Below are 21,244 nucleotides of genomic sequence, written 5' to 3' on the forward strand. Positions count from 1 at the left end.
CACGAGTCGGCATTGTCAGGCGGCGGCACCGCGCGGGCCCGAGCGAGCTGTGTTGATCGGTGATCTCCTTGCGGCGCGGCGGAGGAGGGGGACGCGAGGTCGCGGCAGCTCCGTCGGCGGACGGAGGCGAGGCCCGGCAGCGCGGGCGTGAGCGCGGCCGAGCCCGCGGCGCCTTCCCTGCGGGTGGGGACGAGCGGGCCCCGCGGCGTCATCGGCGCGAGGTGAGCGGCCGGGCCCGCGGGCGGCGGGCGGGAGCTGGGTGGGAGCCGCGCGGCCCTGACGCGCCGTGGTCGCTCGTTGCAGGAGCCGCCGCGCCCCGGCCTAGCATGTCGGAAGCGGGTGAGGAGCAGCCCATGGAGACCACGGGCGCCACCGAGAACGGACACGAGGCCGCCCCCGAAGGCGAGTCGCCGGCGGGGGCGGGCACCGGGGCCGCGGCGGGCGCCGGAGGCGGGAGCGCGGCGCCCCCGGCCGGCAACCAGAACGGCGCCGAGGGCGACCAGATCAACGCCAGCAAGAACGAGGAGGACGCGGGGTAGGTGCGGCCGCGGGCCGACCGGGGCGCCGCCTTTGTTCCGGGGCCGCCTTTTGTTGGCGCCACGCGGCGGGGGGAGGGGCGGGCGGGAGGCCGGGGCCTGCTCGCGGCCCGCCGCCCGGCCCCGCTGCGCCCGCCGCGCCGCCGCTCGCGCCGGAGTTTGCAGGAGTTTGTTGGGTCGACTTTGGCGCCGCCCCGGGGCCGCTCGCGCGGGGCCGGGGGCGGGCGGCCCGAAGGCGGGGGGGATAGTGCCCTCGGACCCGGGGCCGAGGCGGCCTCGGGCTCCGCGGGGCTGCGTGGGCGGAGTTGGCGCGCGCCCCGGCGGCGGCCTCCCTCCCCCACCCCGCGGAGGGCGGAGTCACGGTCTGAACGCGGTCTCCGGCCCCCGGAAGCCTCGAGTTCCTTGAGGGCGAGTTCTCGAGGGTGGGGAGGACGGGCAGGGACGGCAGCCTTTTGGTACTTGCTTGGTAGTCAAAAGACTTCCAGTTATGAGTGTCCCGGGGGCTTCTAGCCCAGGCTAAGAGTGCTCTTCTTTGCCCAGTCTGGGGCTGCTCCGTTAGGGTCAAGGTTGTTTGGGAGGGTAGTGAAGATTTGTTAGTACATTCCAAGGGTAGTACCCTCCCTTGGGGACATTAAGGGTACACCTTTGACCGGATGGCCACCTTGTTTATAATCCTCACAGTGAAGGTTCTGTCAGGGCCAGCCCTTCTAAAATCACAAGGCTTCTTGTAAGACTTGTTGGCACGTGTCTTTACCATTTCAGAAAAATGTTCGTTGGTGGCCTGAGCTGGGATACCAGCAAAAAGGACCTAAAGGATTATTTTACCAAATTTGGAGAGGTCGTTGACTGTACAATAAAAATGGACCCAAACACTGGCCGGTCAAGAGGGTTTGGGTTTATCCTCTTCAAAGATGCAGCCAGTGTGGAGAAGGTAAGCTGGGTATTTGATGTCAGCGCTCTTAAGTGTATCTAAGAGGATATCATTCTTAGAGTGTGATTAGTTTGTGTGTGCTGTAAGTGGTTGAGGGCTTTGGCAACAGCAGAGGTGAGGAACTTTCTTGTTTTTGAAGGAATTAAAAATGCAGATTAGGTAGAGCGATGGGTATGGACTAGAGTGGTCCAGGAAGATTATAGCTGGTGTTTATTATGTTTTTATGCCTACTCTGGGCATTGCTGAAGCAGATGCTTTATTGTGGGGATTAGAAAACAGTCCAGGGTTGCTATGAAATAAGGCATTATTTTAGGCCCAATTTGCAGAAAACAGACTCAGGTTTAAGTAGAAGAGCTCACACAGCTAGAAAGGGGTGGATTCCAACCTATACTCTAGACACTGCTGCTTTACTCCTGAAAGAGACCGGCTTTACACCGAGACTGGGCAGGGAAGGTGATTGGGGGGGTAGCTATACTTGAAGTTTGGAGAAGTTGAGTTGGTAAGTCAGGTTCGGGGTAGAGTTTGGAGGGGACATACACATTCTGTGTACCAGTGTTGGGGTCTTTGTGTCTCAAAGAGAAGGGCCTTGTTCAGGGTCATGCTGCTGAGTTAGAACCTAATGTCCTTCTGTTGGGACAGGTCCTAGACCAGAAGGAACACCGACTGGATGGCCGTGTCATTGACCCCAAAAAGGCAATGGCCATGAAGAAGGACCCGGTAAAGAAAATTTTTGTGGGGGGTCTGAATCCTGAAGCCACTGAGGAGAAGATCAGAGAATACTTTGGCGAGTTTGGGGAGGTGAGTGTGTCACTCGGAGCTGTCTGCTGGTTGCCCTGAGGTTGTGGTCTTCCTGGTTCTTAGCAGCCTTGGCTGGCTCTAGCCGTCCTCAGCAAGGCTTCTTGTTCATTCTGGCCTTTGTGGGTCTTTTCTCCTGGGAGTTCCCTATGGGTCCTGGGGTGGGAAGAGGCGTTGGTTCTGAGCTTTGTGTATGTTTACAGATTGAGGCCATTGAGCTTCCAATGGATCCAAAAACGAACAAAAGACGAGGCTTTGTTTTCATCACCTTCAAAGAAGAGGAACCTGTGAAGAAGGTTCTGGAGAAAAAGTTCCACACCATCAGTGGAAGTAAGGTAAGGTGTCACGAGCTCTGTATCTGGCCACCTGGTGGCGAATTGGCTTTTACAGGTGTGGGTTAGGAGGTGGACTCTCTAGGGCAGTCTGACCCGACTGTTTTTCTGTAGCGTCTGCTTTCCTGATTGGGGCAGATGGTCCTGCCCTTCAGGGGGTTCCTAGGTCGGTAGAATTGGCAGAAACACAGGATGTGTGGGAGGAAGGAGAAAGGGTGGTTTCTGTGGGGTAGAGGGTGTTGAGTAGCCCCTTTGATTTCTGATTGAAAGCTAGACGTCAAGGTGTTCTGAGTAGTCTGAGGCGAATAGGGCCTGTAGTTAAGGTCTCAGAAGATTCTAGAACTTCTGTCATCTAGCAGTTCCCTCTGAAGTCTTTTCTTGCTCTGGAGCTTATTATCTCCTGTCTCGCCACAAACAGATCTTTGTTCACTTCCACCCCCTTTGGATGCTGGTTTAGTGAACTCCCACCCCAGGTGAAGATTCTTTCCAAAGCTCCCAGGGTTTCAGTGAGCTGGCAACCATGGCCAGTTTTACCTTAAACCAGCTCAGTGCTGTGCAGGGAGAACTGCAACCCTTTCCTCTGAACTCTGGTCAGGCCAGAGGTAGTTTGTCTCAGGTATTCTCCAGGTGGCTTAGGAGGCAGTTGAGGGTGTGGCCTGCTGTGGCTGGGTGTGGCAGGCCCTGAGCCACAGGAGCAGCCAGATAAGGTGGGACTGGTCGGGTGGGGCTTCTGGAAGTCTTAATCTTGGCTGGGAAGTTAGACTGGATTCAGGATTGGGCCCTTAAATGATGTTGAATCCTAGGAGCCGTTGGGTAAGAGCTCGCTCATTCATTGTTCCTCCGGTGGACAATGAATGACAGAGGTCTTTTTTTTATGTGTCTTAATTGTGAACTGGACAGGAAGTGTCTGTAAGGTAGTAAATTATAACTGGTAGTGGGTTTTGAAATAAATGTATTTGGCATTTTAATTCAACAGAAGACATCAGATGGCATCATTTGAGGGGGTAGCTTGTCAATTTTTTTGAGTTTTGAGGGAGAGTATGCTTGTATGGTGACACATTATATGTTTTTTTTTTTCTTGGTCCTAATTAGGGAGGTATATGTGCCCAGGTACTTTCTTTAAAAAGTAAACTCCTGATTTAATTAGGAGCACTAGGAGGTCCTGGACTCTCATAGCACACACAGTGGGCAAATTTTTGAGCAAAAAAAAGGATTCTTTGCGTCCTAAGGGGACACAGATTCCTGGCCCTTCTTGACAATAGGCCAGTGGTTGGGGGAAGGTGGGGGTGGAGCCGTAGGGCCTCAGGGAAGCCTTGTCCTGAGCTTCAGTGGTTTTCATCCTCCAAGCTGAAGGTCACCACCTCAGTGTATTTGAGTGGGATGCTTCCTTTCTTCTGTAAGGAAAAAAAGATTGAGAAAGGTGTTTGTTTTTTTGTTTTTTTGTTTTTTGTTTCTCCTATAAGGCTTCTTATTTGGGAAGCCACCTCTCATCCCCCTTGCCCAGTAGGACCAGGCTGGCATCAGACTTGACCCTTGATGTGGGATCTTGCTACACTGGGTTGGCATTGGCCTCGCTGTCCATCCTCCCAGTTAGACACAGAGCTGCCCCTGAGCAGCCATCAGCAGGCCTGGGGTTGTATCTGTCATCCCCAGTAAGTTCTCTGGGGAAAGGTTTCAGCCAAAAAGACCCTAGTAAGTTCTGGTCTATCTAGATTTTAGTTGTGGTCCTGAGAGTTTCTAGCCTACACGTGGCTTCCAACTTGAGCATATTTTGTTTTGGGGCAGGTGGTCGCAGGTGGCTATCTGAATGTTTGTCAGCAAAGGTCTTTGTCCACAGTCCCTGCCCGGAGTTTGTCATGGTGGTCTGACCCATTGTCTTCTCTGCTTTCAGTGTGAAATCAAGGTGGCCCAGCCCAAAGAGGTGTATCAGCAGCAGCAGTATGGCTCTGGGGGCCGCGGGAACCGCAACCGAGGGAACCGAGGCAGTGGCGGTGGTGGCGGAAGCGGAGGTGAGTGGAACCTGGATGAAGAAGGGTCCCTGCCTGTGTGGAGCTTCCGTGCCTATCTCAGGGCTCACCCTGGCTTCTGGGGCATGGTGCGCCGGGGCGAGTCACATCGGCTCTGCTGCTGCTTGGAATGGAAGAGCCTGGCTTTCTCATGGCCTGGGGTCCCAGGGCAGAGGGGCGATTGCGTTGCATTTGGAGGGGTGGGGGGCACAGGGTGCGCTTGTCTCCACGGCTGTCCCGAGTCTTGGTACACCCGTGGGCGGGCGGGCAGAAGGTAGGGCAGGGCTGTGCCAGGCGCTTTACCTCCTTCTGTCCAGGCCCCTCTGACTCCAAAGCCTGAACTTCATCCTTTTTAAGGCCGAGCTGCCGGGGAGGGTGGGGGTGAGGAGAGGGAGATCGAGCGAGAGTGAGCTCCTGTCTCTTTTGCCCTGAGTGAAGTCAGTGTTCAGTCCTATCCCGGCCTGCAGCTCACAGGCTCGGGTCACAGATGCAGGGCCGGGCCTGGGGCCCTCCACACTGGGACGGCAGTCCCTTGGCTTCTATCTCCCGAGTTGCCATTAGCAGCCCCGCCACCCAAAGGGCAGGATTTCCTCCATCCTAGCTCCTGCGTGTGCTAAATGGTCCACGGGCCCCTGTGCCCGCTCCCCCCACAGGTCAGAGTCAGAGTTGGAATCAGGGCTACGGCAACTACTGGAACCAGGGCTACGGCTACCAGCAGGGCTACGGGCCCGGCTATGGCGGCTACGACTACTCGCCCTATGGCTATTACGGCTACGGCCCCGGCTACGACTACAGTAAGTAGGAGAGAGGGAGGCCCCGTCCGCTCACCCACCCTGGGAGGCAGGACAGACAGCTCAGGGGCCACTGGCAGCAGGGGCTTTGGAGTCGGACAGGCTGGGCTGTGTGTGGTCCGGCTCGGCCACTTAGAGCTCCCCGGTTTTGAGCTCTTGAGCTTCTGGGCCTCAGGAAGGTGGGGCACGGACAGCCCCCTGCCGGACGGGGCTGTAGGCTCCGGCGAGGATGCATGTCAAGCGCCTGGCACAGGGGTAAACGCTCAGTAAGTCGTAGCTGCTATCGTTGTTGTTCTTGTCCCTAGGTCAGGGTAGTACAAATTACGGGAAGAGCCAGCGACGCGGTGGCCATCAGAATAACTACAAGCCGTACTGAGGCTTCGGCAGGATGCCCGACCGATCGCACACGCTTTGTTTGGATATTGAGTGAACACAATTATGTACCAAATTTAACTTGGCATACTTTCTATGGCCTGTCCCATGTGCATCTTATTTAAAATTTCCCCCCTGGAAATCACTCTCCTGTTGACTACTTCCAGAGCTCTAGTTGTTGTAGGCAGCGTGTGGGGTCTCTGAGGCCAGAGCGGCATTATGGGCTGATTTTATTCCCGGGTTACCCAGAGCCAGATTGGAGGGTCTGCTTCCTGCTGCCGCTCTGCAGCCTGGACCTGTGGACCCTGGTTGTAAAGAGTAAACTGTATCTTAGGAAACCAGTGTCACCTTTTTTTCACCTTTTAATTTTATATTATTTGTGTCATACATTTCCTGTTAATGGAAGTGTTAATTTTACTGTACTTTTTGGTACCTTTTGGGAATCTAATGTATTGTAAGGTATTTTACACGTGTCCTGATTTTGCCACGACCTGGATATTGAAGCTATCCAAGCTTTTGAAATAAAAATTTAAAAACCCCCAAAGCCTGGGTGAGTGTGGGGTGTGCTGTGGAGGAGAGCGGGGAAGGGCCAGGTGCTCCTGAGCCTTCGAAGCTCCAGTACCCTCCGTGACCTAACAGCAGTCCTGTCCGGCATGGCCATAGCCTGTCAGCCACAGGGTACTGCTACTAAGTTGCTTTTAATGATCTGGCCCTGCCCTTCTAGAAAAAAGTTCAGAGTGAAGACAGCTGTTCAAGGGGGTGAAGGTGGTACAGTGAAGGATGCCCCAGCGCAGCAGGACGTTGGGGCACCTTCAGACATCTCTCCTTACCCTGCCAATGGAAATCGGATCCCGTCTCCCAATGAGGACAGTATGGTCCCGTAGACCAAGGCAGTGTTCTAGGAGCCAGCTCAATTTGGACACGAGGGGCCCCTCCTGGGTGGTGTAGTACAGCCCACCCTGCCCTGGCAGAGCCTGTCTGCTGCCTGGATTGGGACGCCCCGAGGCTGGTTGTTAAGGCCTGAGACTAGCTGGCTGCAATAGGCGGCAGTGGGCTAGGGCCCTAGATGGATGAAGCCTGGTAAAAAAAGAATTTTGTTTTCCATCACTTCTAGAAGGAACTGGCTACTTCTAGGAGGAAAGTGCTACTCTTGCTTTCTCATGTCCGCTGTCAAATGCAACTATTAGAGATTTTTCTGGCAGGTCTGGAAAGGGCCCATTGTTTGAAGCCTATCTGGGGGAAGGGAACATCACTTGGAACAAAATGTTAAGAGAAAGCTTTGGCTTTCTGAGTGAAGGAGCCACTGCTGATGGCAAGGAACCAAGGTTGGGTCTTGAGAAGCAAGGCCCACTCACCCAGAGAAGAACACCACTCCACAGGGCTGCCTCAGGGCTGGAGCCGCAGTGTCTCACAACTTCTCACCTTTTCTTCCATGTCTGAAAAACATCACAAAGGCACCCAAACAAGTTAACCTTTCTCTAGTGTCCAAGCTTGGTTGATATTCTGGACATCGAGCCCACCAGCCTGTCTGGCCCCTTGCCCCATGTGCATGGGCCACCAAGCCATGTTTCCTGAGACTTCAGGCTCAACTGCAGCGCCCCCTGCACACAAAAGCTAAGCTAGCTAGTCAGCCTCTCCTCCCCTGGGCTCCCCACGAATACACTCCCTATGGCGGGTCCCACACCACCTCCAGTTGTGTCTGCTGGGGCAGGTGAGGGGCCACCTGCGGGGCTGCTTTCATGTCTACCAGGAGATGGGATCTTGCCTACTTTGCCCACTCCTGCTTCTCCCAGCCCTACACACGTAGCACTGCCTTAGTGCATTCTAGAATGCTTTGTAAGTGCACTTAGGGGACACCCTGGACTGACCTTGATGTTCCTGTGGGATTGGGAATGTGGAGAGGAATCTCCTTTTGCATTTAATCAGTCCTGGCTACAAATCTCATTCCAATAGCTCTGCAGCTGAGGGTCCCCTAGCCTTCAAGTAAGGCACGAAGTTCCTGCCATCTACCTTTCCATGGTTTTACTGATCCATGGTGGGGTTTTCTGTTGTAGTTAGCTTGTCCCGTGTCTGCATGAGTGCCACCCTGGCAGGATGGTGAGTGCCCCAGTTCCTGCCTACTTGGTGCTCAGGAAGGCCCTCTAGGCACAGCCAGGGAAAGGGGTGGCTTGGGTCCCCGGGACCCCTCCACACCTCAGCTCCTTGTTCCCTCCGTCTCTTCAAAGACTCCTGGCTTGCTGTTGAACCCCTTTCCTGGGCAGGCTGGAATGTTCTGGCTATTGGCTGCAGGTTGAGCTCTAGAGACCCTCCTTGGGCTCCCAGCTTACTTGTCAGGATGGCATCCATCTTGGCCACCACATGTCGTGCATTGTCCACACTGAAGCACATCGGGGGTTTAAACTTGAGGACGTTCCTCCCTGGGCCATCAGTGCTCAGCAAAATGTAGTTCTCCTTCATCCTGTGAGGAAAGGATATAGCAGAGCCTTCTGGCCCCGGATCCAGCCACACTACCCTTGGAGCCCCACCACAGGTGGGTTCCCACCAGGACACAGGACTGGCTGCCTCTTCCCAAACACCTACCTGCCCACCCTTTGTAGCCCAGCATGAACAGCTCCTACCTAGGGTGCCCTGCACCTGTTCCTGAGTCTGCTGCCTCCCCCACCCAGGGTAGGGGCCTCACCTTGTCCGTCCCGGAGTTCCTGTCTAAGCCAAGACTACCACAGCTACGATGTAGACAGCAAGGATCCTTGCACTTACTGGTGTTACTGGTACAGTGAACCCGACATACTCCCTTACCTGGCTTCGTAATTTCCCTGCCAGCCTTGTTTCTGTTTTCTTCCCGTAAGTAATCTTGAAATCCCAGAGGACTATGCAGTTTTAATTTTCCATTTCTTTTTAGGGAGATGACTTCACCCTTAGTTTTACCAGTTTCTAAGAACTTTCATATCTCACACGTACAGCTTTTAAACTAGGAAGGTGATATGGCCAGAAAGGAGACTGACCTGATGGTTATTTCACATTCTCTCTGACCCCCACTTCCATTCTTTTTTTTATTCCTTTTGTTATTTTCAAGTCTTGCCAGGAACAGACTGTGTCCTCAGTCTGCCTTCTGGCTCCTTTCTTCCATACGTTCTTCCTGGCATGGACTATGGTTGTACTAGAAAGAACAAGGTCCATACTTCACATCTGGCCGTGCCACCTACAAGCAGGCCAACTGTGGGTATAACACCTGCCCCTGGTTCAAGTTTTCTCCCTGAACTGGAGAACTTGTGTGAGGTGGAAGAAGTCAGGCCTGGCTCCAGGTCTGGCTCCCTCCTTCCACAGCTTCTGGGTTCTGAGGCTCCGTGGGGGGGAGGGGGAAGAGGAGGTGTGGTGGGTGAACTGGTGGGTGTGCCCAACCAGCAGAGGAGGCGGGGCCGGGACCCCCCAAAAAAGGGGTCAGTCTCAAAATCTGGAGGAGGAGAACATTTTTACATCATTACTGTTCGTGGGTTATCAAAATCGAACGATGCGCATTTCACACTGAATAGGGACACACCAGAAGGGTTTCTCAAGGTGGGGGAAAGGGGTAGGAGTAGGGAAGGGTGATAGAAAGGGAGTAACAAGGGGAAGGGTCCCAAGGCTCGGGTACTGAGGCTCAGGTCCTGGATGGGATCAAGTGCAGGAACATGCAGATGGGCTGGGGTGGGGGACTTGGGAGTCCGGAGATGCTCAGTCACCCAGATGCCTTGCACCTGTCCATCTCAAACACACTGCTCTGGGGGACAGGGAGCCTTGAGTCTGCTTCTGCCTCAGTACCTGATGTGGCTCTGGAGAAGCTTCTTCCCCTCCAGCAGCCCAGGTCTGAGAAGTGTGGCTTTTGGGTCCCGTGGCTTTGGCATTCTAGGCTGGGAATGGCCTGCACCCATCTGAAGCTTTTGCAGCCACACATGGGCCACAGAGCTGATGCAGCTGCTTTCCCTGGCTGGAGAGCCAGGGGGCACACAGATGGGTGGCCCATACCCTGCTCAGGCCCAGATGCCCACTCCGTGCCTGGGAACACGGTGACAACAGAAGTGAGAGGGAGGCTCTTGGTCAGGGCCTTAGACGCTGCAAAGGTAACTTGTCTGAAGAAAAAAATACCTGGACACCACGTAATTGGCCTCTTCAGTTGCTGGTGTCCTGGTTGCCTCGTCTTTGATCAGGTCCACACCGATGAAGAGCCCAGTGCCCCTGGAGCAGAAAGACAATGTCTTAGGAGGCCAGGCCCAAGGGACCACGGTCCTGGGCCTCAGCCAAGCCCCTGTCAGCTCTGGGGCTGTTCCTCGGCCTCTTGGGGAGGCTAAGTGCCGTAGGGACTCTCAGAGGGTGGTGACCCAGTTCTAGGAAGTAACTGATGGGAGGGACCCCAGGGGTAACAGAGGAAAGGTTGGGGGTCTGAGCCTAGTTTGATCCTGGTTTTCCCTTCCCTAGAAGCGCCATTCTGGACAAGAGCACCTCTCAGTGCTTTAGTTCTGTGGAGCAGAGAGAAAAATCCCGCCCCCCAACCCCGACCCGGGTGGTTAGGTGATACAAGAACCCCCCCCCCCCCCCACTTGGCCCCTAGCAGCTGCCCTGAGCCTCACCTGACGTCCCCAATGATGGGATGTTTGGCTTTCTGCTGTCTGAGGAGCTCCATCAGGAAGCTGCCCACGGAGGCGGCATGGGCCTGCAGCTGTTCCTTCTCTAGGACGTCCAGGACAGCCAGGCCCACGGCACAGGACACCGGGCTGCCTCCAAACTGAGCCGGGGCACAAAGGGCGTGTCAGATGCTCAGGAAAGTGGGCTGTGCCTCAGGGAGCATGAGGGCAGAACTGCCACCCACGTTCCAAGGGCAGCGACGAGCACAGGCCCGAACCCCTCAGAATTAAGGGGACTCGGGCAAATGGGGTTCTCCTGAAGCCCCCGTGGGCTGTCCTGCCTTTCCAGGTGCTGATGTGACTGTAACTCAGGTAAGGCACCCTCAGGAGTACAGGAGGAGCCCCAAGAGGCAGAATCAGAGGAGAGGAGTGGTCATTCCCACAGAGCTGGTTTTTGTCAAGAGGCTTTAGGGCCCCATCTCCCAGGTCAGGGCCAGACCCAGAGCATTGGACTCGTTCCCATCACCTCCTTCAGAGAGGGTCAAGAGCACCATGCTGGAGCCACACCCAGGAAAAGCCACTCTGTCATTTGGCTCAGTGCTCTGTTGTTTGACAGATTTTAGGGTGCAGACCATAAGTCAGCGGACTGTAAGCCACATGTGGCCTGAGGATTTGTGTGTGGCTTGCATGGCATCAAAAGCTTTGAATTAGGTGCTAATGGTAAATATGTATTCTCGACTTAAACCTGGCCTGTCTACACAGGAACTGGCTGTCCCCTTCGGGCACCCTGACTGCTTGGACTCTCTTCCTCTGCCTGGCTTTGCAGATGTCTGAGTGGGGACCTGTGTTACAGAAAGTTAGGAGTAAGGTGGTCTCTTGCAGACTATTTTTTTTTTTTAAACATACTTAAAAAGAACACTATTGAGCTATAGTGTATATACAACAAACCACATATATTTCCACTGTATATAGTTCAGTGCAATTTGACAAGTATATAGACCTGTGGAGCCTCCACCACAACGCAGATACCAAACGTTTCCATCACCCCCTGAAAGTTGCTTGTGTCCCTCCACTACTGGCCCAGGCAACCACTTGCTGTCAGTACAGTTTTGCCTTTTCCAGAATGTCGTATGAATGAAATCGCAGAGGATGTTCCCTTCTGTGCCTGGCCGCTTCTGCACAACATGGTTTTGAAAATTTCCTGTCTTGTGTGGATCAGTAGTTTGTTCATTTTATTGGTGCTAGTATTCCACGATATGGATGTTGCCATTTGTCTGTGCAATCTCCATTTAATGGCCCCTTGCATTATTTTTTGATTTTGGCTATTACGAATAAAACCATTGAGAACATTTCTAACAAGGCTTCGTGCAAACGTATGTTCTCATTTCTCTTAGGAGTGGAGCTGCTGGGTTGTACGATCAATGTGTGTTGAGCTTTATAAAAAAAACTGTTAAGACTCTTCCGAAGTAGTTGTCCTATCACATTCCCATCATTTGTCTACAAAATTCCAGGCGCTCCCATCCTCAAAAAGGCTTGGAATTTTTTTCTAATGGGTGTGTAATGGTGTCTTGCTAGATCATCTTCAAAATCTGTGAGCAGAGCCCCATGCTTGAGCGCATAAGAAGCTTCCTAGGTGAGTCTGCCATGAGGCGGATTTCTAATCCGTCCAAAACAAATTATGTGTGGAACGGACACAGGGGATGGACCAAGGCTACTTACTGTATAGTATTATTAACCATGAACTTGTTAAAAGGTGGAGTGTATGTATTATAGCATCTTTTGTTTGGAACCATGACCTGGCCAAGATGCTGAACTGGCACAATAGACAGGTTGACCTGTGGCCCCAAGATCATTCCAGAAGAGCAACAGAAGATGAACAAGGGGCGCCTGAGTGGTTAAGTCTCCGACTGATTGTGGCTCAGGTCAGGATCCCACGGTTTGTGAGATGGAACTCCGTGTCGGGCTGTGTGCTAACAGCGCAGAGCCTGCTTGGGATTCTTTCTCTGTCCATACGCCACATGCACACACACGTGCACGTGCTCTCTCAAAATAAACATTTCATTTCATCTCATTTTATTTCATTTTATTTAACGTTTATTTTTGAGACAGAGACAGAGCATAAATGGGGGAGGGTCAGAGAGAGAGGGAGACACAGAATTGGAAGCAGGCTCCAGGCTCTGAGCCATCAGCCCAGAGCCCGACGCGGGGCTCGAACTCACGAACTGTGAGATCGTGACCTGAGCTGAAGTCGGACGCTTAACCGACTGAGCCACCCAGGCGCCCCTCAAAATAAACATTTAAAAAAAAAAAAAAATGAACAAGTTCTGACATAGTCCTGGAGAATCTAGAAGGTCATGCATACGCATAGGGATATGCTCATGCCCTGTGCCATTGCCTTTTCAGGAAAGACCTGAAAAGCTCTAAGCTCTCACCACTGGCTATCTTGAGGCCCTGCAGAAGGAGGAAGTGAAGGCTGAGACAGTTGTAGGCTGCATGGCTGTCCTGCCCTAACACATGCGGAACCATCTGTCAAAGGCTGAGAGATATTTAAGATATCTGTCCAATCATTAGATGATCACTAAGCCACCCAAGCAAAGACTAAAGAGATCATGTGTGACACAGAATACAAACTTCACAGACTTAGTTCGGAAAAGGCATTACACAGACAGTAATAAAAAATACCAAATTATAAGGAGGGAAAGTGATTTCCAAAGTTGGTGGATTATTGTCCAGTTTTCAGAAGAAAATTATGAAACCTGCAAGGAAAGAAGAAAGCAGGATTCCTACATGGGGGTGAGGAACAATCAATAGAAACTGTCCCTGGGGAAGCCAAGATGGTGGCCTTCCTAGACAAACATTATATATGTTTTTAACTTTAATTTTAATTTACTTTATTATTTTTTGATGTTTATATTTGAGAGAGAGAGAGCGAGAGAACGAGCACAAACTGGGGAGGGGCAGAGAGAGACAGAGACAGAATCTGAAGCAGGCTCCAGGCTCTGAGCTGTCAGCACAGAACCTGATGCTGGGCTTGAACCCACAAGCCGTGAGATCAGTACCTGTGCCGAAGTCAGATGCTTAACCGACTGAGCCACCCAGGTGCCGCTAGACAAACCTTTTAAATCAGGTGTTATGCATGTATGTTAAAAGTTGAAACCATACTGCAGGAACTAAAAAAGCAAAGCATGAAAATGACGTCTCACCAAATACAGAATATCATTAAAGAGACAAAGTTTTTAAAAAAATTTTTTTTTAACGTTTATTTATTTTTGAGACAGAGACAGAGCATGAACGGGGGAGGGTCAGAGAGAGGGAGACACAGAATCTGAAACAGGCTCCAGGCTCTGAGCTGTCAGCACAGAGCCTGACGCGGGGCTCGAACTCACGGACCGCACAAGATCATGACCTGAGCTGAAGTCGGCTGCCCAACCGACTGAGCCACCTAGGCGCCCCTGACAAATTGTTTTTTAATGTTTATTTTTTGAGAGAGAGAGAGTGCAAGCAGGGGAGGGGCAGAGAGAGAGGGAGAAAGAGGATCCAAACCGGGTTCCACACTGACAGCAGAGAGCCCAATGCGGGGCTGGAACTCATGCACTGTGAGATCAGGACCTGAGCCAAAGTCAGGTGCTCAACTGACTGAGCCACCCAGGTGCCCCAAGAGACAGAAATTTCAAAAAAGAACTAAATGGGAATTCTGGAGTTGAAAAGCACAGTAACTAACGAAAAATTCACCAGAGAGGCTCAACAGTAGATTTGGGCAAAGAGGTGAAGGAATCAGCAGATTTGAAGATCTGTCAATTGAGATAGTCCTGTGTGAAAACCAGAATGAAACCGTGAACAGAGTTTCGGCAACCTGTGGGACACAATGACGCAAACCAGTATTTGCAAATGGGAGTCCCAGAAGGAGAAGAGGAGAGAGGGAAAGAGACACAAGGACAAGGAAAGTAGGAGAAATGGGTGAAGGTGGTCAAAAGGGGACAAATTTCTAGTTATAAAATGACTACATCATGGGGATGTAATGTGCAGCATGGTGACTGTAGTTAATGATGCCGTATCATATATTTGAAAGCTGCTAAGAGAGTAGATCTTAAAAGTTCTTATGGGGAAAAAAACATACCTGTGTGGTGATGGATGCTAACTGGACTTGTGGTCACTTCAGAATACAGACAGATAATTGAATCATGTTGTATGAATCTAATATAATACCATATGCCAATTATAGCTCAATTAAAAAAAGAATACTGAAATCAGCAAGAGAGAAATGACTCACCATATGCAAGAGATCCTCAACAAGATTAACAGCTGATTCCTCATCAGAAACCACAAAGGGCGGGGGCAGTGGGGTGACATATTGCAAGTAATGAAAGAAAAAGATTAGGGCACCCCAGTTGGATAAGCATCTGACTCTAGATTTCAGCTCAGGTCACGATCTCACGGTTTGTGAGATTGAGCCCCGTGTCTGGCTGTGTACTGACAGTGTGGAGCCTGCTTGGGATCCTCCCTCTCCCTTTCTCTCTGCCCCTCCCCTGCTTGTGTGCTCTCTCTCAAAATACATATATAAACATTAAAGAAAATTTAAAAAATTAAAAACTGTGTGTTAGAGAAACTGCATGTTTAAAAAATAAATAAAAATGAAAGGGGGAACGAAGACAATTCCAGATAAATACTGAAAAAATGTGTCACTAGCAGATCTACTTTACAAAAAATACTAATGGTGTTTTTTCAGGCTGAGATGAAAAGTGATCAGATAGTAACTCAAATTCACATGAAGAAATAAAGAGCACTGGTAAAGACAACAAGTGGGTTGAAAGCAAAAGCGTGGAGATGGCACACTATGTAAACAGCAGAAGAGCTGGAGGAGCTGTACTAATAGAAGTAAAAGACTTGCAGATCAAAATTGTTCTTAGCAACACTGACAAGTAGTTTCTTATGCCAAAAGAGTCCATCTATCCAAAGGACGTGACCATTACAAACACATTTGTACTTAAAAACAGAGCTCCAAAATACACAAAGTAAGCACTGACAGAACTGAAAGGAGAAATCTACAACTCAGTGACAACTGGAGAGTTCAGTCTCTCATTTTCAGTCATTGAGAGAACCCCCACAGAAGATCAACATGGAAACAAGATGTGAACATCACTATAAGCCAACTAGACCTAACAGACGCATACAGAGCGGAATAAACAGTCTTCTCAAGTGCATCAATAGGTCAAAGTCACACGGACCCTTAAAAATTTTTTTTTAATGTTTATTTTTGAGAGAGCGAGCGAGTGGGGGAGGTGCAGAGAGGCACACACAGAACCCGAAGCAGGCTCCAGGCTCCGAACTGTCAGCACAGAGCCCAACATGGGGCTCGAACTCATGCACCGTGAGATCAGGACCTGAGCCGAAGTCGGGAGCTCAACCGACTGAGCCACCCAGGCGCCCCACAAGGGCATTTAAAAATACATGTGAATGCCATGGTTTGTGAGATGGAGCCTGCATCAGAGTCTGTTTAGGATTATCTCTCTCCCTCTCTCTCTGCCCCTCCCCCCCTCAAAATAAGTAACTAAAACATTAAAAAAATAGAAAATAAAAATACAGGTTAATGACAAAACACAACATGCCAAAATTTACGGGATGCAGTGATAGTAATTACATGAAGATTTATGTCTGTAATTACATGTGTTAGAAAACAGATCTCGAGGGGCGCCTGGGTGGCGCAGTCGGTTAAGCGTCCGACTTCAGCCAGGTCACGATCTCGCGGTCCGTGAGTTCGAGCCCCGCGTCAGGCTCTGGGCTGATGGCTCGGAGCCTGGAGCCTGTTTCCGATTCTGTGTCTCCCTCTCTCTCTGCCCCTCCCTGCTCGCACTCTGTCTCTCTCTCTCTCGAAAATGAATAAACATTAAAAAAAAACTTTAAAAAAAAAAAAAAAAAAAAAAAAAAAGAAAACAGATCTCGAATAATCTAATTCCCCCCCCCCCCACTAAGAAACTACAAAAAAGAGCAATCAAAACCAAAAGCAAGCAGAAGGAAGGGAATCCTAAAGATTGGAGTGGAAATACATGGAAATAAAGAAAAACAACAGAAAAAAAAAAAATCAAAAGTTGGTTGAGAAGATAAATAAAATTGACCAACCTCAACTAGACTGCCAAAGATAAATACTCAAATGTCTAAAATTAGGAATGAGAGGACCCATCACTACCAATCTTAAAGAAGCAAAAAGGATTATAAGGGAAGAATATGAAAAAATGTATGTCAGTGAGCTAGACAGCGGAGATGAAATGCACAAATTCTTAAAAGATGAAAACTACTGACATCGACTCTAAAAGAAACAGAAAATGTAAGAGACATATAGCAAGTATGGGGACCTGGGTGGCTCAGTCGGTTAAGTGTCTGACTCTTGATTTTGGCTCAGGTCATGATCTGATGGTTGTGAGATTGAGCCCTGCGTCAGGCTCTGCGCTCAGCATGAAGCCTCCTTTAAGAGTCTCTCTCTCCCTCTGTCCCTCCCCTGCTAGTGTGTGCTCCCTCCCTCTCTCTCTCTCTCAAGAAAGAAAAGACCTACAGCAAGTAAAAAGAAAAAATTAGTAATAAGTTCCCACAAACAACAGCCTAGAACCTGGGCACCTGGGGGCCTCGCACTAGCAGGCTTACAGCAATGCCAGCCAGGCAGGGGGCCAACTCCACCTGACAGTGTGCCCACAGGAGGTGCAGGCCTGCCACAACACAAGGGTGCACGTAGCCTACACAGGGAACACCCATGGAGCACCTGGCTCTGGTGGCCAGGAGGAATTGCTCTTCTGGGCCCCACAGGACATCTATGTAAGGCCACTCCTTCAAGACAGGGAGGTAATTGAACTACCTAATACATAGAAACAAATGCAGACAGGGGCACCTGGGTGGCTCAGTCGGTTGAGCGTCCGACTTCTGCTCAGGTCACCATCTCACACTCCGTGAGTTCGAGCCCCGCGTCAGGCTCTGTGCTGACAGCTCAGAGCCTGGAGCCTGCTTCAGATTCTGTGTCTCCCCCTCTCTCTGCCCCTCCCCTGCTCATGCTCTGTCTCTCTCTGTCTCAAAAATAAGTAAAAACATTAAAAAAAATTTAAAAAACGCAGACAGTCGTGCAAAATGAGACAGAGAAATATGTTTTAAATCAAAGAACAAGACAAAACCTGAGAAAAAGAACTAAATAAAATCAAGATAGCAATATACCCAATAAAGAGTTCAAAGTAATGGTCAGAAAGATGCTTACCAAACTTGGGGAGAAGAATGGATAAAAACAGTGAGAACTTAAACCAAGAGACAGAAAATAAAAAAGCAATCAGAGCTGAAGAATACAATAAGGAAAAGGAAATATATACTAGAGGGAATAAACGTAGACTAGATGATACGGAAGAATGGATCAGTGATCTGGAAGACGGTAGTGGAGACCACTTAACTGGGACAGTAAAAAGAAACAAGAATTAAAAAACAAGATCATTTAAGGGGCCTCTGGGACAACATCAAGTGTACTAACATTCACATACTGGGGTCCCAGAAGGAGAGGAGAGAGTAAAAGAGACTGAAAACCTATTTGAAGAATTAAGGCTGAAAACTTGCCTAACCAAGACATACAAGTCCAGAAAGCACAAGTCCAAAATAAGATGAACCCAAAGAGACCCACACCAAGACATGTTATCATTAAAATGTCAAAAAGTAAAGACAGTGGGAATCTTAAAGCAGCAAGAGATGGGGCACCTGAGTGGCTCAGTCAGTTAAGCATCCAACTCTTGGTTTTGGCTCAGGTCGTGATCTCATAGTTTGTGGGTTCAAGCCCTGTGCTGCACTCCATGCTGACAGTGTGGAGCCTGCTTGGGACTCTCTCCCTCTCTTTCTCTCTGCCTCTCCCCTGCTCCTGCTCTCTCTCTCAAAAATAAACATTTAAAAAATTTTTTTAATATTTTTATTTATTTTTGAGAGAGAGCAAGTGAGCGAGTGTGAGCAGGGGAGGGGCAGAGAGAGAAGAGGAGAGAGAATCCCAAGCAGGTTACACACTGTGAGCACAGAGCTGTGGAGCACAGAGCTCCACAGAGCAGCACAGAGCTGCAGGGCTCAAATTCACGAACCATGAGATCATGACCTGAGCCGACCCAAGAGTTGGCCACTTAACTGATTGAGCCACCCAGGTGCCCCCAAAATAAATAAACTTTAAGAAATAATAAAAAAAAAAAAGACATGAAAAAAAGCAGCAAGAGAAAAGCAAGTAGTAAGGGAACACTGATAAGACTATCAGCTAATTTTCAGGAGAAACTTTGTAGGTCAGAGGCTCCTGGGTGACTCAGTTGATTATAAGCATCCAACTTCAGCTCAGGTCATGATCTCATGGCTCGTGAGTTTGAACCCCACATCAGGCTCTTTGCCGTCAGCACGGAGCCTGCTTTGGATCCAGGACAGAGGAGCCTGGTTTGGCTCTGTCCGCCCCCCTTCTCTGCCCCTCCCTTGCTCATGCTTGTGTGAACACTCCCTCTCAAAAATAAACATTAAAAAAAAAGGAAAAAAAAAACTTTGTTGGTCAGAAGGCTGTGGTATAATATATTCAAAGTGCTGAAAGGGAAAAACAAACCAACAAACAAAACCTTATGACCAAGAATACTCTGCCTGGCAAGGTTATCATTCAGAGTATAAGTAGAGGTAAAAGAATTTCCTGGTCAGCAAAAGCTAGGAGTTCGTCACCATTATACTGGCTTCACAAAAAATATTAAAGGGACTTTTTAAAGCAGAAAAGAAAAGACAGTAACTAGAAATAAGGAAATATGAGAAAAAAAAAACCCCTCACTGGTAAAGGCAAACATAGAAAAAGTAGTGGAACAACCACTTATAAAATGGTGAAAATGTGACATCAAAACCATAAAATGTGCGTGTGGGGGGGAGTGGAGTAAAAATGTAACTAAAAAACATTTTTTTTTCCTTAGAGACAGTGTGAGTGGGGGAGGGGCAGAGAGAGAGAGAGAGGGAGACATAGAATCCGAAGCAGGCTCCAGTCTCTGAGCTGTCAGCACACAGCTCGATGCAGGGCTTGAACCCACGGACCGTGAGATCATGACCTGAGCTAAAGTCCAGTGCTTGACTGACTGAGCTATCCAGGTGCTCCCAAAATATAATGTTTTTAGAATGAGTTTGAACTTAACTACCAATTTACAACAGACTGCTATACACAGCTTGTTATATATGAATCTCATGGTAACCACAAACCCAAAACCTATAATAGATGCACAAAAAAAAAACCCAGAAAGGAATCTAAGCATAACAGTAAGGAAGGTCATCAAAGCACAAGAAAGCAAGAGAAAAAGCAATAGAGAATTGCAAAACCAGCAGAAAAGAAAATGGCAGTAAATACATAGCTATCAATAATCACTACAACTGTAAATGGACTCAATGATCCAGTCAAAAGACACAGGGTAGCTGAATGGATTAAACAAAGGAACAAACCCAGGACTCATCTATATGCTGGCTACAAGAGACTCACTTCAGACTTAACATACAAACTGGAAGTAAAGAGATGGAAAAAAGATAATCCATGCAAATAGAAGCAAAAAGGTAGCAATACTTATATCAGACAAAATATACTTTAAAACAAAGATTGAAATAAGAGATAAAGAAGAGCATAATATAATGATAAAAGGGATCATTTAAAAAAATTTTTTTGGGGCGCCTGGGTGGCGCAGTCGGTTAAGCGTCCGACTTCAGCCAGGTCACGATCTCGCGGTCCATGAGTTCGAGCCCCGCGTCAGGCTCTGGGCTGATGGCTTGGAGCCTGGAGCCTGTTTCCGATTCTGTGTCTCCCTCTCTCTCTGCCCCTCCCCCGTTCATGCTCTGTCTCTCTCTGTCCCAAAAATAAATAAAAAACGTTGAAAAAAAAATTAAAAAAAAAAAAATTTTTAACATTTTTATTTTTGAGAGATAGAGACAGAATGTGAGCGAAGCAGGGGCAGAGAGAGAGGGAGACACAGAACCCAAAGCAGGCTCCAGGCTCTGAGCTGTCAGCACAGAGCCTGACACAGGTCTCAGACTCACCAGCTGTGAGAATATGACCTGAACTGAAGTTGGACACTTAACGGACTGAGCCACCCAGGCACCCCAGAATAAGTGCACATGGAACATTCTCCAGTACAGATCACAAGGCCACAAAACAAGTCTAATAAATTGAAGATGAATGAAATCACACTTACCAACCACAACAGTGTGAAAGGAGAAATCACTGACAATAAAGGAAATGGAAGAAATACAAACACATGGAGGCGAAACAAGATGCTACTAAACAACCAATAGGTTAATGAATAAATCAAAGAGGAAATAAGAAAATACCTGTGACAAAAATGAAAAAACAATGCTCCAAAATCTATGGGAAACAGCAAAAGCAGTTTTAACAGGGCAGTATAGTGACACAGGTCCATATCAAGAAACTGGAAAAATCTTAAATACATATTTTTTAATGTTTATTTTTGAGAAAGAGAGACAGAATGCAAGCAGGGGAGGGGCAGAGAGAGACACACACAGAATCAGAAGCAGGCTCCGGGCTCTGAGCTGTCAGCACAGAGCCCAACATGGGGTTTGAACTCCTGGACTGTGAGATCATGACCCGAGCCGAAGTCAGACACTTAACCGATGAAGATACCCAGCTGCCCCTAAGAAACCGGAAAAATCTTAAACAATCTGAGCTCACACCTAAAGGAGCTAAAAAAAAAAAGAATAAAGTCAAAAGTCAGTAGAAGGAAGAATATAAAGATCAGAACAGAAGTAAATAAAGACTAACGACAAAAAAAAAAAAAATCAATGAAATTAAGAGCTGGTTCTTTAATAAACAAAATTGAAAAGCCTTTGGTCAGACTTGTCAAGAAAAAAGAGAGAGGACCAAATAAAAT

The 21,244-nt window shown here is 49.2% G+C and overlaps 2 protein-coding genes across 4 annotated transcripts in view; one reads left to right on the forward strand and one right to left on the reverse strand.

Moving 5' to 3' along the window:
- On the forward strand, positions 1–6,307 carry HNRNPAB (heterogeneous nuclear ribonucleoprotein A/B). Of its 2 annotated transcripts, XM_053907552.1 has the most exons (8): positions 1–221; positions 304–535; positions 1,299–1,467; positions 2,107–2,265; positions 2,466–2,597; positions 4,486–4,603; positions 5,254–5,394; positions 5,697–6,307. In XM_053907552.1, exons 2-8 carry the CDS (start codon positions 327–329, stop codon positions 5,765–5,767), a joined length of 999 nt encoding a protein of 332 aa, XP_053763527.1. In that variant the 5' UTR covers positions 1–221; positions 304–326; the 3' UTR covers positions 5,768–6,307. The 2 variants fall into 2 exon arrangements, with proteins under 2 accessions (XP_053763527.1, XP_053763528.1); XM_053907553.1 differs by lacking the exon at positions 5,254–5,394 and having other exon boundaries at positions 2–221.
- PHYKPL (5-phosphohydroxy-L-lysine phospho-lyase) overlaps positions 3,530–21,244 on the reverse strand; it is a 38,997-nt gene continuing 21,282 nt past the window's right edge. Inside the window, exons 9-13 of one of the 2 annotated variants that reach the window (XM_019469643.2) lie at positions 10,368–10,522; positions 9,886–9,975; positions 8,091–8,221; positions 7,119–7,199; positions 3,530–3,988 (exon numbers count right to left, since the gene is read on the reverse strand). In XM_019469643.2, coding sequence (XP_019325188.1) covers positions 7,150–7,199; positions 8,091–8,221; positions 9,886–9,975; positions 10,368–10,522 — 426 coding nt within the window. In that variant the 3' untranslated portion in view covers positions 3,530–3,988; positions 7,119–7,149. Of the gene's footprint in view, positions 3,989–7,118; positions 8,222–9,885; positions 9,976–10,367; positions 10,523–21,244 lie in introns of those variants that run through there. The other variant, XM_053907551.1, reaches the window with a different exon arrangement.

The sequence above is a fragment of the Panthera pardus genome, unplaced genomic scaffold (assembly GCF_024362965.1).
Source record: "Panthera pardus isolate Hobbes unplaced genomic scaffold, ASM2436296v1 HiC_scaffold_2, whole genome shotgun sequence".
Taxonomy (NCBI): domain Eukaryota; kingdom Metazoa; phylum Chordata; class Mammalia; order Carnivora; family Felidae; genus Panthera; species Panthera pardus.